Raw genomic sequence first — 12,259 nt, forward strand, 5'->3', positions numbered from 1 at the left:
CCCCTGGCTAATGGTGAGTTTTGCTTTGTGTGTAACAGGACTCTTTAGCTGCAGAAATTGAAGGAACCATGAGAAAAGAGATTCATTTGTCTGATCCAGACGTAGAGGAACAAAGGTGTGTCAGTGTTTCATTTCCTGTCCTGCCTATGTCCCATATCCTGCTTGAGTTAACGAGTCAGACTCCGTTTCAGTTTCAGAGCAATATAAATATATATTATAATCTCTGTTACAAGGCATTGCATGTTTAAAATATTTTCCTACTATATATTTTTTTTATCAATTTAGCTTACTGGTTAAAGATCTGAGCAGATAATCCAATGGTTGTAGGTCCAAATCGTCTAAGGATGGCACTGTAATCAATCTGAACTGCTTAAGGAGAGTAAGGAGAGAGAGAAAAAACCTCAGAACGTTTCCCATGAACCTCTGTACATTCTTGTCTTCTCTTTTTGTTCAGGTTGTACCCTAAACGTGTCTTTGAGACAGTGCGTAACATCAACCAGACTGTTCGGCAGCGTTCCATGGGCCCATCCCCCATGAACATCCCAGGGTCCAATCAGACATCCTGCATGAATTCCAGGCATCCTAGTTGTCTGAGCACACCCCGTTCAAGCATGTATGGAGGGGACGGCGTTGAAATGGACAACCGCAATAACAGTATGCTAATGGAAACCCTGTCACATCAGGACAGGTAAGAGCATCAAACGTGGTTTTAAACCATAAATATTTCAGCAGCATGATAGAACACAGTGTGTTTTCTTAAGTATAGTTATAGACAATTTTTTTATATTTGATTACTAATTCAAATTAGTTACATTCTACACTATTGTAATTAGTTACAATTTTTTAATAAAAGATAATAACTGAGCACCAAATCAGTATAGTAGATTGATTTCTGGATAATAATGTGTCACTGAAGATTTCCATCACAGGAATAAATTATTTATAAAATGTATTACAGCCGAGTATATATATAAAATAGAGAGAGAGAGAGAGAGAGAGAGAGAGAGAGAGAGAGAATATCATATATTGCAGTTATACTGTAACATGAAAGTAATTATCAGCTTATATATTTGCACATGCAAGAATTACTATATATTGATATGTTGGCACTATTTATATTAAGACAATAGAAGTCGTTACATTTAGGTGTGTGTGTGGGTGTGTGTGTGTAAGTTCTTCATTAGTGGACATTGGACCACACTCTATTGTTTGAATGTTTGTCTGTAATATTTGTTTCAGCTCTGATGACTCCAACAGAAAGCCTGGCATGCCTGGCACACCCGGCTCTCGTGACCTGGAGGCAGCACTGCGTCGTCTTTCCCTTCGACGAGACAACTACATTAGCGAGCAGCGTTTCTTTGAGGAGGAGAGAGAGCGTAAACTCAACGCCCTGGCAGAAGAGAAGAGCGAATTGTACGAGGAGAGACATGGTGGGAGTGGCAGTGATGACGGCGGCCCCCTCACTCCGGCAGAAAGCATCATGTCTCTGGGAACCCTGCACTCAGTTTACTCCATCTACAGCACCCGATCCTACCTGCCGGAGAAACTCCAGATCGTCAAGCCACTGGAAGGTGACCGAGCCAAGTCCAGGCCTTTCAGCCTCTCGTTGTTTGATGCTCTGTGGGCATTAATGCACCAAAGTGCTGAAGACCTGTCTACACAACACTCCTTCTATTTCAGACACACACAACCTCGCTGCTGGTTTGAGATTTAGACACGTCACACTATATACACACTACTGGTCAAAAGTCTGGAATGTAGAAGATGTTTTTTTATGTTTCTTAAAGTCTCTTATGCTCACCAAGGCTATGTTTTTAAGAAATGCAATTAAAAACAGTAGTACTATGAAATGTTATTAATTAAAAATAACTATTTTCTATTTGGTTTTCAGCAGCCATATGCTATTATTATCAATGTTGAAAATATATATTTTTGCTGCTTAATATTTTTGTGGAAACCTTGATGCACTGCCACTAAGTTAAATAAAATAAAAAGAAGAAAGAAAAAAATACTAATTTCTAAAAATGCTTTAAATTAAAATATTTATAAATACATTTATAATGTTATAAAATATTCTTATTGTAATAAAAAACACTTCTAATTGATAATCAAATTTCACAATATTACACACATACCACAAATGTTTTTTTTTGTTTTTTTTTTTATGTTTATTTGCTGCATATAACCGATCATATAAATGCAGTCTTGCTGAGCATAAGAGACTTTTTAAAAACATAAAAACGTTATGCGTTATTCACATTTTTTGTGTGTGTGTGTGTGTGTATGTGTATATATACATACATACACACACACGCGCGCAAATGTAACAGCATTTGAAACTTAGGATGTAATGTGAGGAGCACAACTCTATCCATGATGCACTTTATATTCTATATTTGTTTTTGTTTTTTTGGTGGTTGTTGTTTTTTTCATAGAGGTACTATTTAAAAAATTGTGTTTTTCGATTACAAAATTTTAAAAAAAATAGGGCTGCAACAGATTGCCATGTTCTTTAGTTTTAGATAAGTGTTAACTGTAAACCACTCACAGCTTTATGAATCATAATCATATTTCTAGCGACCTCTGCTGGTTTTAGTTAAAAGCTAAACTAAGCAGTGTGACAGCCTACCCGTTAGTAAAGCATTAACAAATTATCAATGCTCTGATTTCATAAACATAGAAGTACATTTAATAGATTAGCTCCAGAGAAAGGGCTATTGAGGAATAGTTGGCTGAACATTTTAATTCTATCATTCGCTCACCTTTATGACATTCCAAACCTGTATGACTTTCTTCTGCTGAACACAAAAGATTTTATTTTAAAGAATGTTGGTAACATATTAATTATGCTTATTATTATGCTTGAAAAAAAGAAAGAAAAAAAAGACAGAACCATTTCTTTCAAAATATTTTCTTTTAGAATTCCAAAGAAAACTGATGCAGGTTTGGAACCATATGATTTTTTTTTTTTTTTTTTTTTTTTTTTTTTTTTCTGGGTGAACTGTACATTGCAATATCTGGGTGCTCCTTTCTTTCTGTCAAATTTAAGTTTGTGTGTTTGCATCCTTCTTTTGTTTTCTTAACTTCATTTTCCCACCTGTCTGATTTTAGCTCTCGAATAAACACAACATTAATTTCTCCCTCCTCCTTTTCTCTTTCTTTTTTTTAGTCTGACCACAGCCAGAGTCAGTGATTATTACAGCTTTGGTTATGTACCATGAGCATTTTAAGGGCACAGATTGTATTTACAATAAAATGGATTAAGTTAAATTAACTAAAATGAATACCTGCACAGATAATTAAATCCAAGACTACATACTATAATCTGAAATTAACCCCTAATTAAAATTACTCAGTCATTGATATTACATATTTTTATATTTAATTATGATCATGTTATCAGTTAAATATGTATTTGCTGAACATCTGTACATATGTCACCCTGGACCACAAAAGCTGGGGTATATTTTTAGCAATAGCCAAAAAAAAAAAAAAAAAATTGTATGGGTCAAAATTATCGATTTTTCTTTTATGCCAAAAATCATTAGGACATTAAGTAAAGATCATATTCCATGAAGATATTTTGTAAATTTCCTACCGTCAATATATCAAAACATAATTTTTGATTAGTAATATGCATAGCTAAGAATTCATTTGGACAATTTTATAGACGATTTTCTAAGTAATTCTTTTTTTTTTTTTTTTTTTGCACACTCATATTCCAGATTTTCCGATAGTTGTATCTCAGCAAAATATTGTACGATTCTAATAAACCATACATTAATGGAAAGCTTATTTATTCAGCTTTCAGAAGATGTATACATCTCAATTTCGAAAATGTACACTTAAGACTTAAGATAGAATAGAATAGAATAGAATAATGAAAAACACATACTTTGTAACTTGTTAGATTATAATTTTATCCCCTAAACCATCACATATCAGTTTTATGTGTTGAACTATGTCTTTTATCTTGATGTTATATTTAGTGTTTCTGGACGAGCCATTTAAGCAGCGTTTACATTACTGAACAGAAACCCAATATTTAGATCATGTCATGATGTGTTCATTCTTTCCTCATTTTTTTCGGAATGCATCAAATGCTAATTTGAAAACGTCTTTGTGCACATCACCTTGCATTCATGATCTCAGAGTGTTCTCAGGTGTTCTGTGGCCTTTGCTACAGTTTGTTTCTGATCTCTGCTCTGGTTTCCTCTACCCATCAGGTTCGGCCACTCTGCACGCATGGCAGCAGCTCGCTCAGCCCCACCTGGGCGGCATCCTGGATACGCGGCCGGGCGTCGTGACCAAGGGCTTTCGAACACTGGAGCTGGACCTGGAAGGGGTGTACCAATTCACTGACCTGGAGGAAGATGAGGCAGGACTGCGTTCCCCTGCCACCTCTACCTCTTGCCTGTGCTCTCTGCCTTGTTCACCTGCTTTGCGACGACCTTTTGCCAACAATCCTGATAACCAGGATGAGCAGCTCAGTAAAAATGGAGGGAACCCTGGAGTGAGGTCAGACCAAATGGAAGCTGTAGATGAGGAGGTCTTATCTGGTGAGGGACCCTCATAACCCCACTAACCCTCTGGACAGGCTTAGGGGGAGGGAACATAAAGCCTCACTATAAAACAGACAATGCCCTAGTGGAGAACCCATAAGCCCCTGTTGTATTGTGCCTGTGAAGGTCTAGGACAAGCTGGTTCTCTCCTTGTTCAGCTGCAGGCACACACCCACTGCACATCATCCACTCACCCTGAAGACAGCTGCCATAATCTTTTGAGTACAGTCATTTTTTTATTATTTTACTCTCATTCTTCCTGTCAGTCATCTATCTGGTTCCCGTACTGAAAAAAAATGAGAATTGAGGCATTGGGAATTCTGGAATAGGGGTTGAAAAAGACTTTAAATATTAATAAATAAAAAATAAAATAATACTAAATAATATTTTTCTATCAAAACTGAAATCTTTTGCAATTTAACTTGAATTAATTACTATATAAAGTTTAATAATATAATTAAATAACATAATATAATGTTATAATTATATTTATATACCCTTTACATATAAAATTATACTAATATACGGCATGTATGGTATTATATAATGGGCAGTCTGAATTATCAGACCCAGACATGGTCTTTACAGGCTTTCATTCATTGATATTATATAAAATTGGTAGGTCTACTCTAAAATACTAATACTTACTACCGTATTTTTCGGACTATAAGTCGCACCTGAGTATAAGTCGCATCAGTCCAAAAATACGTCATGATGAGGGAAAAAAAAACATATAAGTCGCACTGGACTATATATAAGTCGCATTTATTTAGAACCAAGAGAAAACATTACCGTCTACCGCCACGAGAGGGCGCTCTATGTCTTCAGTGTAGACTACAGCAGCATAGAGCGCCTTCTCGCGGCTGTAGACGGTAATGTTTTCTCTTAGTTCATTTCTCTCGGTTTATGTCAAATTAATTTTGATAAATAAGTCGCACCTGACTATAAGTCGCAGGACCAGCCAAACTATGAAAAAAATGTGCGACTTATAGTCCGGAAAATACGGTAATATGAGTGTAATAATAAGGTATATTTATTATTAGCTTCTAGACTCAATTCTCATTTTCAGCACTAGTTAATTTCCTAAAGACTGCTCTCAATCTATCTTCTTATCTTCATTACGAGAGTACCCTGAGGGGGAAAAAACACATTTATTTACTCAATCTCTCCACACATTTCTCCCCTGATAAACCTGTATGTGAGCACAGAGTGTGATTTTTTTTTTTTTAAACTAAACTGCACAACACAACACACATACACATCCCTGGATGCATTTAACACACATCATCACACATTCCCCCCAGCATGTAACTAGCATCCAGCTGGAGTTCTGAGTGTCTTCAAAGGATAATGTTACAGAGTTCTATTAAAGACATGGAGGTGTGAGCCACAGTCATGTGAGTGAACAGATTCTAACGTCACTGGAAAGAGGTCACATTGACACCACATGTACACAAACACACTCCACATGCTTTCAAAGTCAGGCTTGTCAAATACACAAACACCGAAAGCCACATATTAGAGTTTTATACATAATGCTCACATACTTTCTGTGAATATCAGGGCTTGGGTACACTTGTATATAACTAAGATCATACAAACAATTTTTTGCTTTTGTTTTAATTTAGTTTTTGTTTGGTTTGCTTTGGGGTGAACTATCCCTTTAATGACAAATGACAACTTTCTGCAGAGAATTATTGAAACACAATGCCAGCTCCTGTATATATTTATGTTCTAGCTTGTCTGTAGTAACCAAATTCATAATTTGATCTTCCTTCCTTCCCACTGTTCTCTCCTGCTGTGTTAAGCTATTTAAAACTGCATCAGGATGAATCTTACCATTTAAACTTTGGTTTGCACAGGTATGTAAATGTAAAGACTCTAAATCTGCAGTCCCATTTTTAAGCACAGTAATAGAGTGCATTATGCCACATTACATTGCATTAGGTCTTCTCAGATCCTGAAGCAGTTTTAACTTCCTCTGTGAGTTCCTAAGCGTGTTTATAGTGTTGTGTACTGATGTCTGCTCTCTTGTTCTCCCCAGTTCATTTCCCTGGTAAATGTATGTCTCACACCAGCTCCACATACACCTTCACCACCTGCAGGATCCTGCACCCTTCAGATGAACTCACCAGAGTCACACCCAGGTAAAAACTCTGTCCGTCTTAAAAACGTGTTAGTATACATTATTTTATGGATAATATCAAACCTTTTTGGCTATTGCACACAGTCAAAAATATGTGCAAAAATCGTACCTTTAGGATTAAAGCTTGTCACTGGAGCAATACCTTTATATATATAGGTACTATTATTAATCTTTTGGGGGTAAATAAGGTACAGGTAAGAGTTTTAATGGTACTTCATCAAGATGTTAAACACTTAAATGTACAATTTTTGCACATTTTTTGTGAGAGTGTATGTGACAAATATATTTTAAAAAAAACACAATGTTCAGGCATAATTTGAGCAAGAAATCTAATCCTTTATGAAATCTGTGGGATTCCAAATCAGGCCACTTAAGCAGGAAGAAGCAACCATTGGAACCCTGATACAACAAGTGGGACACCCTATGGTTTATTGTACAGTCTTAAATCTGTATTAAGAATTTCAGACAAATAGCTTGTCTCTATAGCAAGCATACTGTACAGCTTTGTAACTTGCTCTCTGCAGGTCATATGACGAGGATGATGATGAGGCTCTCTATCATGTAGTTCTGGTGGCGGGCTTAGAGCATACTCACTGAGCAGAGCCCCCTGGGGGTGAGGAGTAGTAGCATGGCTAGCCTAGTACTGATTAAACCTTGTGTCATGGGAGTGTGCTATTCTCACTATGATAAACACATAACAATCTAATGTTCTAACTGGATGCATTGTAAAAATGTTTCTCAACATAACACCCTTGTGTGGGAGGATTTAAGCATTATGACAGAACCAGTTTATGTGTAAATAACAAACTATGTAAGAATCTATGATTATGTCTGTGGGTGTACATAAAATATTGTAAAGCAGAGTGCATGATAACGGAGCCATGATATCTAATCAAACAACATAATAATATATAAATGCAGTGAGGTTTGATGTCAACAGGCTGTTAATCTATAACCAAAAGAATTTGTATCCAAAATGATAATGCATGAATGCCATTGAATTTAACATATTAGCTTATTATTTTTTTTAAAAAATAGAACAATGGCATTCCTGTTGCTAACATGTAAGGGTCATGGGTTCGATTTTTTAGGCAATGCATGAAATTAGAAAAAAATATGATCTTTTTATGTAACTCAAGTCACTTTTTCTGTATTTGTAAAATATGTCAATTTAATTGTATTCACAAAGTTTTCAATGCACAGTTTGACATGTGGCTTATGTAACGTGATACGTGAAACTAATGTAGTGTTTCTTTTTCAGTCTTTTGTCAGGTCCATCACTGGCTTCCTGTGTGATGTCACACAGCAGTCTGCGCTCCACCCCTGTGTCCACCCCCTGCACGCCTCGTCGCCTCAGCCTGGCGGAGAGTTTCACCAACCTCCGCGACTCAACCAAGACCACCAGTACCTCTCTGGGACTAGTGCGCCTCCTACAGGAGAGAGGTATATCTGCTGCTGTCTATAACCCTCTCAGTTGGGACAGGGTGGATCGAGCCCCTCCAACAGACCCCTGTTCATCACACACTGCCACCCCCACGCACACTTGCCTGGACACTCTCCCCTCCACCCCTCCAAACTCCCCCAGCAAAACCAAACCCACCAGTCATGTGTTCCCTGTAGACTACAGCCCATCAGACCCCCCATATGAAACCTTCCTGGCTTCACGGCCAGCCAGCTCGATTCTGAAGGAAGTGCTGGAGGCAGACAAAAGGGCTCGGACAGACATACAGTGTCAGACTGAAGTTAGTGTGCAGAACTTGAGACTGGTGGACAAGGTGAAGAAGTTTAGCCTGGCTCCCAGAACTTTGACCCCAGGGATGGGAAGGCCGGGACCGCCATTTGGAGCCCACGCTGTTGTAACTTCCCCTATGGGGGGACTGCCAGTGCTGAACTCAGGGATGAGAAGAAACCGCAGTTACCCAGCTATGGTTGGGGCTAGTATGGCTATGAAGGGCCCGGGGCCCCCCAGTGAGGACGTGATGTTGGCCCCTGGGCCACCCAGACGAACTAGCCTCAATGAAAAGTGAATGTTGCCTCTCTGTTGTCCCCTTTTGCTTTCATTTATTTGTAATATGCACTGATACAGTATATCATCCCTGTGACAACTTGAGTGCCTGTTATCAAGATGATATTTGTATAGATTATTTTGCTATAACAACATATTTTATCTATTTCTCTGTCCATCTGACCAGCATTCAAGAACAATTCATTCAGCATTGTCACATACTGTATCTTGGTATATTCCAAGCTTTTGTCATTGTGTGAAAAAAAAAACTAATGGAATTTGCACTTGATAGCTGCAAAACAATGTAGCATATGAACAGAGCAGAAAATTCATACCCCCAAATTACTTTTAATTTAAGCACTTTTTTTAATCTACTCAAGGATAAAAGAATAAGCAAGAAAGTGTATTTTTTGTCATTGTTAATCTTCCAATTTAACATTTCAAAATTGTTTCATTTCGTGATGTTAGCAAGAGCACTAATAGCACCTTAATGCTAATGGTAGCCTAGACAATGAAGTTATATCATTTATAATTATTTTTAGGTCAGAATTTACTTTTGAATGGCCATGTTGTAGCGCTTTATATCAGCCCCTTTAGTGTGCCAGAAATCTGTAAAACATGGTTTTATTAGAACAAATACCATCACAGAATCCTTTTCCATATAGTCCAGCTAATAAAATAAAGACAGTGTAAAAGGCTTATTAATGCATTATATAAAAGGAATTATATTGTAATACCAGAGTTCAATATCGCGACTCTCAATAGGCGCTGACATGAATTAGTGATAATTTGCACATTAGCACAAACTCTGTTTTACATCCTCATAAGTCGACTGACTGAAATACTTCAGAGAGAAACAGAGACCACGGGGCTGTGAAGGTGCTGCATGGAGAATTGCAGCAAGTTTGAACTTGAAACACAATCATGTTCATGTTAAGACATCTTTTAATGACGTTTTGTTGAGACCAATATTATTTATAGGTGTGGATGTACATGCCATTTGGAATTGCAGTATCGGAGGCTTTATACAATTTCATTGTTCAAAAGTATGTCAGGTTCAAATGAAAAAAAAAAAAATCTGTACTCTTGCTGTGGTTTTGGAACCTACTGACTGATGTGTGTCATATGTAAAGCAAGTGAAATATGTATTTTGTAAGCTTTAAAGATAGTGCCTGATATATGTATTGTTTTTTTTGTTTTGTTTGTTTTTTTTTGGACAGACTGTATAATAATGTCTTCATCTGTCACAGTATGCAATGACATAAATACTGTAACTATGTGTTATGTTGACTTCCCAATGCAGACATTTGAAGGATATATTATATTTGTTGTATTGCAGAAGAAGCACATACAGTTGAAAGTGCATGAGCCGTTCTGCTCAGGTGTAAAAGTGTGTTTGTGTGTGTGCTGTATGTGTGTGTATGGGCACATTTAATTAGAATGACCTTCACTGAATGTGTTTCAGAACTACAGAGGTTTCTGCCTTGACTGAACATTGATTTCAATGGTGTTTATTTAATCAGATTACCGATGGGCCGTTTTACTTGTATATTGCAAACAATAAATATTTGCAATATACAATATACATGCTAACTTTTTATATATAAAAAAAGAAAAAAAGAAACTACTGTAAACTGTGTGTGTGTGTGTTTGGTGGTGGGGGGGGGGGGGGGGGGGTAAAATCAGTGAAACTGGTGAAAAGTGGGTTTCAGAAGCTCCTCTTTGCAGAAGATCAATAAACCAGCTGTGATTAATTTGTAAATAGTTTTATTTTACACCAGTAATAATGTTTTAAGGTGTTTGTTCAACTATATGACAATAATTATCATTGACATTTTCATTATTCTTTTGAAAGCATGAGATACACTAGCCTTGTTGACCACAAGAGGGCATGCTTCACTATCACTGAGTATTCAGAAAAGCTTTACATTTAGTTGCCACACCAAATAATTTAAATTCTATCAATCTAGGTTCAGTATCATATCTGATTCAGTTATAAATTCGGGTCCCTACAATCTAAATAAACCAGCAACTCTGTGTGTGACTGAGAGAATCCGCCAGAGTGGCCACAAGAAGGGAGTCATTGTTTGATCTTGAGCTGACAGTTCCTTTTAAGGCCCTCGTCTTGTAAATTTGCATGGAGTGAGTAGATGCTTGTGTCCAGACCACAGCTGACTGATCAACAGGCCACTTGGTGTTGAAGAGCACCAGCTATTTACTAACAAGTGATGATATTCAGATGACATTCTATAGCTGAAGAGAATTTCCATAGAAACAAGTTAATGTGAACACAAATACAAAAGACTTTGTTCTTGCGAGATTGTACAGATGGGTCTATTTTCTCTTCAAAAATTTTGGTTGGACAAATCTAGAAATGGTTTATTTATAAATCCTCTTTTTATAGTTTTTACAATATAAATGTAGGCCCCTTAACCATAAACCTAACAACTGTTCAATTAAATAATTAAATAGGCTGATCAGTCACAACAATTATCAATAAACATTGATAATTATTTTTTTAAATATACACTGAGATAAAAGTGAAATTTTACATTGTAAATCATTGAAAAGTGAGACATATATAGCTTATATATACACATTACAGAAATATTTAAATCGTTTTCTCAATAAAGGAACTGATTTTAAAACAATAACATGACCTGTGAGCTCTGTTTATTTATCCATCCATCTAGCATGTAGACATGGTCAAGATAATCTGCTGAAGTTCAAACCAAGCATAAGAATGGGGAAGAGAGGTGATTTAAGTGACTTTGAAGGTCTATGGGTGAAAATGCCATGTTGATAACAGAAGTCTGATGAAATGCACTCTGAATTGCACAGCACATTGAACCTTGAAGCAGATTTGAACCTACAGCGGCATTAGACCACACTAGGTGCCACTCCTGTCAGCTAAGAAAAGGAAACTGAGTCTACAATTTGCACAGTCTTTCCAAAATTGGACAATATACAGTTGTCACGAATCGCACACACAAACAGGGTGATTCATATACAGTGTTTACATAATCCAGTAAAGCAAAGCTCACAATCCAGGTAAGCAGTCAGAACAAGAAACATGGAAGTCCACAAGGAAACACGAAACACCAGGGAACACGAAAAAGCAGGGTGACAAAAACCAAGAACATAATGAAAATGATAGAAACAAACAGGGTAAATATAGACAGGTGAAAACAATGAAAGTGGGAACAGCTGAGTGCAATTAACAGGTGTGCAATTAACAGTGATGAATTCAGATAAAGGCTTGTGGGAAATGCAGTACCTGCAGTGGGGTGACTATATGGGGAAGTGAGACCACTAGTGGACACCCAGGTATACACAGACCAGACACTGTGACATTAACCCCCCTCTAAGGAGCAGCTACCAGATGCTCCTCAGAAAACACAAAAAACAAACCAAAGAGACCAAGAGGGAGGTGGAACTGGTGAAGTATCAGGTGGAGGGATGGAGGGCCAGGTCCATAGAGGAGAACAGGGACCGGAAGTGAAAAAAAAATGACAAAACAAAACAAAGAGACCAGGGTGGATCGGA

At 37.1% G+C, this 12,259-nt stretch overlaps 1 protein-coding gene across 6 annotated transcripts in view; it reads left to right on the top strand.

The window, feature by feature from the left end:
* Positions 1-10,341, top strand: part of LOC128030970 (trafficking kinesin-binding protein 1-like) — a 48,889-nt gene extending 38,548 nt beyond the window's left edge. For 5 of the 6 annotated variants that reach the window (XM_052619074.1, XM_052619069.1, XM_052619073.1 and 2 more), the window contains 6 exons: positions 39-115; positions 455-688; positions 1,240-1,571; positions 4,227-4,559; positions 6,607-6,709; positions 7,970-10,341. In XM_052619074.1, coding sequence (XP_052475034.1) covers positions 39-115; positions 455-688; positions 1,240-1,571; positions 4,227-4,559; positions 6,607-6,709; positions 7,970-8,735 — 1,845 coding nt within the window. In that variant the 3' untranslated portion in view covers positions 8,736-10,341. Of the gene's footprint in view, positions 1-38; positions 116-454; positions 689-1,239; positions 1,572-4,226; positions 4,560-6,606; positions 6,710-7,232; positions 7,322-7,969 lie in introns of all 6 variants that reach the window. The other variant, XM_052619075.1, reaches the window with a different exon arrangement.
* The last annotated feature ends 1,918 nt before the right edge of the window (positions 10,342-12,259 follow it).

Source organism: Carassius gibelio, chromosome A16, assembly GCF_023724105.1.
Source record: "Carassius gibelio isolate Cgi1373 ecotype wild population from Czech Republic chromosome A16, carGib1.2-hapl.c, whole genome shotgun sequence".
Classification (NCBI taxonomy): Eukaryota; Metazoa; Chordata; class Actinopteri; order Cypriniformes; family Cyprinidae; genus Carassius; species Carassius gibelio.